General features: G+C 45.1%; 1 protein-coding gene across 2 annotated transcripts in view; it reads right to left on the bottom strand.

The window, feature by feature from the left end:
• Positions 1–3,884: 3,884 nt before the first annotated feature.
• Positions 3,885–7,162, bottom strand: part of DOCK1 (dedicator of cytokinesis 1) — a 265,150-nt gene continuing 261,872 nt past the window's right edge. For both annotated transcript variants that reach the window (XM_039731351.1, XM_039731353.1), the window contains exon 52: positions 3,885–6,073. In XM_039731351.1, the coding sequence (XP_039587285.1) occupies positions 5,978–6,073 (96 nt within the window). In that variant the 3' untranslated portion in view covers positions 3,885–5,977. The remainder of the gene's footprint in view (positions 6,074–7,162) is intronic.

Genomic DNA, 7,162 nt, shown 5'->3' with positions numbered 1-7,162 from the left:
AAAAAAAAAACCCCAAGGGAAATTAAAAATCCTATAAATTCACTCAACAGAGAAACACAATTTACACTAATTATTCATGTCTGCAGAATATATATTAAAAAAAGCCCCAAGGGAAATTAAAAATCCTATAAATAGCCTCACTGGAGAGACCCCATACAACAACCAAGTATTTCTACTGATCCTCACCTTTCTGTATCCCCAAGAAGATGGCAACTACAAGCCTGAAAATCAGTTTAGAGCCATGGAAAGTCCAAAAGGAGAATGAGAGGAAATGGAAATGTCAACACAGCAGCACCTCACGCTTCCCATTACTGCTAAAAACCGAGCACAGAGGAAAACCCTGAACTTCAGTGCTCACCATCACTCCAGTGCTTGCTCTGTTTTCCATGGGGGAATCTCTACACGTGCTCCCATTTACTGATTTAGCACAGGGCAGGGTGAGGATGGACACTGGAAAAGCCTTACCTGGTTTGTGCAGCCACAGCCTGGCTTCACACCACGTCACACTTCTGGCACGGGGTGGTCCCAAAGAGGCCACGGGAACTGATGGGGAAGATGTTTGACACGAAGCAAGAAGGGAGAGACCTCAACCAGTCAGTGAAGGGAGATGAATCACATTAAAAATAGGTGTTTGATGTGTGTGCATGAATACACAGCTGCACCTGCACTCACACGAGTCTCTATTCATATATCACAAATAAATACCATTTCACTGTAAATTTTTCACCCTTTTCCTTTGTAAAGCCACACAGAACTACAGGCGAGGTAAAGAAAAATGCCTAGGTTAAGACAAAACTGAATTTAAAAACATTTTTACCCTCAGAATTTGTGGTATCATGGGAGACATCTCAGTAATCATAAATGTCAATTACAGGAACCAGCTTGAGGAGTGACCTTTGTGTTGAGCTTCCCAGTGAAAATAAATGTGATTAAAAAGCAAACAGCCCCCATCCAACAAATCTTGTGTGGTTTTGTGTGGGACTGATCTGTGCACCTGTAAAATCCACCCTCACTCCCAGGCTGAGACTCAAGGAAATGGAATTGAGGAATCTCCTTTTATCCTGGCACTGTGAGTTAACTCGAACTGAATTCAAGCTGCTTTTCAAGAAGTAAAAATTAGTGGCCACTGAAATTGTGTTTTTTCCACTATCCAGGAACTTGGCACCTCTGAATTTCTCCTTTCAGGGCAATTTGTGTCACAAAGCTGAGTGTGAGCAGAGGGACAGCTTTTGGGGGAGATTAATCCCCAACTTGTCCCAGGTGGTGAAAACCTGGCCCCTGTGGATCCTGCCAATTCCCTGGCCAAGGTCTGCCATGGAAAAGATGGATGGGTCACCTTTGTAACAGAAATATTGATTTGAATCAAGTCTGAGTGGGACCTCTGGTTGTGGAGGCACTGGGAGGATAAAGAGGTGATAAATAAACCAGGTCATCCCAACCTCACCTTCTCCACACGCAGCTCAGGGCACACGCTGGGGAAAGCAAAAGACTCCTTGAAGCCATTTAGGGATGAATTCCCACAGGAATGAGGCAGATGGAAGGGACAGGAGATCCTACCACTGTAAAAGTCAAATAAGTTTCTTTTTGAATTGTTTCATAATGAGCTCTTCTGCATTAGCCCAGCTGTGTCCCAACAGCATGACAAGGAATTCCCAAGGCACTGGGATGCTCTGACTCCCAATGGACTGAAAAGGAGAGAGCAAACCACGAGAAATAACAACATTCCTGGGATTGTCCACTGCCTGTGAGGAATTAGCTGCTGGCTTTGCTCAAGTGTGTTTTTACCCCAGTTTGAGGAGGGCCCAGATTCATTCTGGGTTCTGCACAAGTCACAGCCTAGGAGCTGTCAGATTGTAAAAAGGTGACAATTCAGGTCTGAGAGCGGCTCTGAGAGCCTGATTTCAATTCCCAGGCTCAGCTTGCATATTTGTAAAACACACACACAGATGAGATTTGGAGTTTGTGCTGTGAGACCGATTTGGAAGTGCAGCTCTTGTCTGAGGAGTCTCACAGGGCTGAATTATAACACTTGCACGAGCACAGGAATTTGCTAAGGACGTGGGAAAACAAACACATTATCAGAAATACAATTTACAGGCATCCACTGAAAGGTCGATGGGAAAGCTCTTCCCATCCTTTAGGAAGCAAATGGAAAAGAAAAGAGGAAAACTCACCCAGCATCCCAGCACGAGCAGCAGCAAGAGCAGCCTCTAAAGCAATTCTCAATTAAATACAAGACTTATAGAATTAGAGCTGTAATACATTATTGATTGACTATGGATATCTGACTGACTGCAGCCAAGAATCCTTCCCTGCCTGCTCCTCTTGAGCAGAGATTATAGGAACAAAACAAAGAGGGAATTGCAGGATGAGATCCAACAGTAAATCCTGAGACACTCCAGGAGCTGATTTTACAGCAAGGAAAAGTGTGTTTGTTTGATCCAAAATGATTCTCATTTTTTTGCCTTAAACCGTGGTTTAAGGCAGACACTCCAGGAGCTGATTTTACAGCAAGGAAAAGTGTGTTTGTTTGATCCAAAGTGACACCGTGGTTTAAGGCAAAAAAAATGAGAATATGTAATTGACCACAGAAGCCACTTTTTATGAGAAGGGCAATTTTTCTGCCTCTGTAACAACAGTGTTGTTTTACTGCTGTGTAAAGTCACTTCTGCTTGGAACTTGCATCATGTAGCAGGTACCTGAGGTGGAAAATATTACATAAAACTCGTCTGTTTTCTGAAGCATTCACTTAGAGATACCCAAGCCATCATTTTGGGCATGGACAGCACACAGGGATGGATGTTCTTAGTGCTGATGTGTGTTTTAGCTCCAACCTGCAGGAACAACCATAACAGCACACTAAAAGATTTCAGTTTTCTCATGAGTTCCCCTCCTAAACTGTCCTGAAAAAAAGGAAGTGTATACACAGCCTTCTACATAATGCAGTAGTTCCCAAAATTCTGCAGTGAGGACCAAAAATGCCCAGGGAATATATTCATTTTCTTAGACAAGCTTTTAAAATAACAGTTTATTTTTTTGAGTCAGTGGTATATTTAAAAACAATCTATTGTAAGAGTAAAAAGATTGTAGATAATAAAAAACCCAAAGTGTGATGACAATAAAAAACCACTAGAATATAAAGTTAGTTTCCTTCCTCCCTCCCAAAACCCCATCCCATCAGTCTGATATTTCTCAGAGCTCAATATTTGGAAAAAAACCCCACTTTTTGTTTTTTTCTTTACACTTTCAGCAATTAGGAAATTAAGAATACGTAAAGCATTCTTTGCAGGCACATTAATCATTATGAAGTGAAAAGCAGGCACCATAAAAATTAAAACATTCTAAAAACCATCATATATACAAACACTGTACAGAATGATGGCACAAGGACAAAGTGATTCCGTTCAGTTCATCCTAATCCAACATGAAATATTACACAACAGAGAAAGGAAAAAGCTCTTCCCGTTCCTGTACTCAACATTTAGGTTCAGAATGAGCAGGAGTCTCCTCTCTGCTCAGTTTTCTCTGCCATATCCTCGTGCTGTTGTTTTCCCCTCATGGACACCCAAAGGTCCAGCTGAGTGACAATGGCAGTGGGTGATCACCAGTGACCCATTTTACAAAGCTCATTGATCACTGATTATCCTCAGCTGGGAGGGACCCACAGGGATCATTGATCCAGCTCTTATCCCTGCACTGACACCCCAAAAATCCCACTGGGAGCATTGTCCAAACCCTCCTGGAGCTCTGGCAGCCTCGGGGCTGTGCCCATTCCCTGGGGAGAACCTTTCCCTAAATCCAACCTAACACACCCCAAAAATCCCACTGGGAGCACTGTCCAAACCCTCCTGGAGCTCTGGCAGCCTCAGGGCCGTGCCCATTCCCTGGGGAGCCTGGGCAGTGCCAGCACCCTCAGGGGAGAACCTTTCCCTAAATCCACCCTGGCCCAGCTCCAGCTGCTCCCTGGGTGCTGTCCCTGACTGTGACAATGAAGAATTCATCCCTGCCCCTGCAGTTCCCTCAGGATGATGCTGCTGACCCACTGAGCTCTCCCCTCAGTCTCCTCTCCTCCAGCTGAACATTCCAGGTGCCCTCAGCTGCTCCTCACACGGCTTCTCCTCAAGGCCCTTCCTTCCCCTTGGGCACTCTCTAACAGTTTCATGTCTTGTTTATAGTGGGACTGGTGCCAGCCTGGTGTCACCCTGTCACTGTCACCCTCTGTGCCCCACCCCTGAGCCAGCTGCTCACCCATCCCATGATGTGTTCCTCCAGCTGTAGGATGGACATTTTGTCCAGAAGGATCCTGTGGGAGACAGTATCAAAAGCTTTGCAGAAGTCCAAAAAGATTCCATCTCCTGGCTTTCCTGGATCAGCCAGCTGGGTTACCCTGCTGTAGAAGGAAATTGGGTTCCACAAGCAGGACTTTCCCTCATGGAGCTGTGCTGGCTGTGACCCATGACTTCACTGTCCTCCAGGTGTTTTCCAGGACCTCCCAGAATAATCTTCTCCATGATTTTACTGAGCATGTAGTTTCCAGGGTCCTCCTTCTTGCCCTTTTTGAAAATCAGGACAACATTCCCCAGCTTCCAGTCAGTTGGGACCTCTCTGGATTCCCCAGAGAGGAAAAATCATCAAGAGGGGCTTTATGTTGTCATCAGCAGCTCTTTGAGGATTCTGGATAAATCCCATCAGGGCCCATGGACTTGCAGGGGTTCAGCTGGGGCTGCAGATGCTGCAGTTTCAGGCTGACTGGGAGTTGATCATTGTCACAGGCATGGTTCTCCAGCTCAGGGCACTGGGACCCTCTTGGTCTGTGACCCACGTTGAAGACAGACAAAGGATGTGTTAAGCACCCCTGCCTTGTCCCTGTCCCTGTTTGTGAGGTGCCCATCCCCACCCTAGAATGGGCTGATGATATTTTTACACTGCCTTTTGCCATTGATACATTTGAAGAAAAGCTCTTTTTTTGTCCCTGACAGTTCTGGCAGCTCCAACTCCAGCTGAGCTTTGACCACAGGAATTTTCTCCCTATAGGGGGGAGCTGCAGCTCTGTGTTGTTCCCATTCCCCCTGACCCTGCTTCCACTGGCACACACCTTCCTTTTCCACCTGATATCCAAGAGGAGATCCCTGTTCAGCCAAGCCAGCTCTGCTTGACTTCCAACATTCGGGAATTGCTGCTCCTGTGCCCTTGGGAGGTGATGTTTAAAAAGGGGCCAGCACTGATGGACCCCAGCACCTGCAAGAACATTTTCCCAGGGGACTTTACAAATTCCCTGAGCAGCCTCATGGTCAGAAGGAAGGTTTTGCTGGCACCTTTCCTCCTCTCACCAGAGGTTTTAAACTCGATGGCATTGTGGTCACTGTGGCCAAGAGAGCCCCAAATCCCCACTTTGCTCATTGCAATCAGGTTATTTGTAACACAGACCAATTTCACAAATCAGTGGTGTCTGATTTTTAACCCTGGGCTAAAATCCCTGTTATTCAGGGAAATCCTACAGCAGCTTCACCTCACTGGGAAACCTCCTCTTGCCCTGAATTCCATGTGAATATTGTCATTGACTCCTATATACACTGAGATTAGGTACAAACACTCTGCTCATTTGAAACTCCAGAGGTACCCAAAATCTTTAGGTACAACATTTCCAGCTCTCATTTTAATCTCCGCGTTTAGCTCTGTGCCTGGCGTTATCCAAAGCAGGGAGAAGGTTTAGCAAGAGGGTTCTGTCAGCTGATGGAGCTCCCAGTCTCAAGTAGAAATCCAGATTTCTTTCAAGTTATGGGAGGGAATAACCCCAAAGCCAGGGGGATGTAGTGTTGGGTCCGACACACGGCGAGAAATGGATTTCTTATGGAGTTACCATTGCACTAAAGGTTAGATACTGCGCACCTGAATGAGGTAAACATTATAGACCATAAAATACTTAGGGAAATGAATTGTTACAGCTTGATCTTTGGAAAAGAACCCGCTTCCTTCTTCACTGGACAATCCCAGAGTCAACAGACGTTTGCTTCCGCGTCGTCTTGGGAGGCGGCGGCGGCGGAGTCTTGCTGGGCAGAGGAGGAGGCAGGTGCTGGAAAAAAACAATTTGGGCAGGTCACGTTAGGAATGAATGGAATTCTGGAACGGTTTTGAGTCATCTCTAAGTGCAAGAGGCAGCAGGTAAGTCTGGAACCCTCCGGCTCACAAAAACCTCTCCCTGCAGAATTTGCTGTGAACACAGAACGCTCTCAGCCATTACTTTTAAATATAACTTTGACTTTTGACAGTGAAAAAAAAAATCTCTCAAGAGTTCAGGATTAATTAGCTCAATATTTAAGGGAAAAATCTTTTGAAAGCACTGGAGAAGTTTATAATTCCCCACTTTATATCATGATAAGATATTGATTTTTTGGTCTGTATTGATTGCCCTCAGCCTCTAGGCACTCAGAGCTTAAAAACCAAGCTGAAGCAATGGCTTCATTGCTTTTCCATTATGTTTTGGATTTTGCACAGTTAGAACAGAAATATTTAAACAAAAAAACAAGAAACAATTTAAAATAATTTAGAGATAAGTAACTCACAATTTACTATTACACACACAGTTATAATTAAAATATTCCAAACAGAAATGCAGAACGTTCAAATATACGTATTTTAAATCACTTTACATATCTCACAACAGAAAAGCATCCCCAGTCAGAATCACCAGCTAATTGGACAAATTAAAAAAGCCATTATGGAAATTAGAGACTTTTTTTTCCTAATGTTGAAACCTACAAGTGATAAAATCTGTTGCAGAAAGAGCTGGAGAACACTGCAGTTTGCAGGCAGGTTTTCCCAGATTTTGGCAGTGCAGGCAGCACAGGTTTCCCAGAGGCTGTGCTGCAGTGTCACAGCTCATCAGCTCTGCTCTGGCTTTGTTCTTCCCTGTGATTCTCCCCCACTCCCCAGTCAGGGCCTTTTGCTTTCCTCCAAGCCCAGTGATGCTTTCCCAGCTGTTTGTTCCTGCCCTGCCTCTCCCAGCCCAGCACCAGCTGCTGGCTCCACACTGGCACAGCCTGAGCAGCGCCAGCTCTGCCCAAACTCCTTGGTCACCTCTGCAAGAACATACCAGCCTCAGTGCTGGACAGAATTCCTGATGGTTTGTCAGGATCAGGAAGATCCTGGTATCTGAACAACT

Source organism: Passer montanus, unplaced genomic scaffold (genome assembly GCF_014805655.1).
Source record: "Passer montanus isolate IOZ18808 unplaced genomic scaffold, ASM1480565v1 scaffold77, whole genome shotgun sequence".
Classification (NCBI taxonomy): Eukaryota; Metazoa; Chordata; class Aves; order Passeriformes; family Passeridae; genus Passer; species Passer montanus.
The sequence above is the reverse complement of the archived record's forward strand: the minus strand, read 5'-3'. Positions and strand labels throughout refer to the sequence as shown.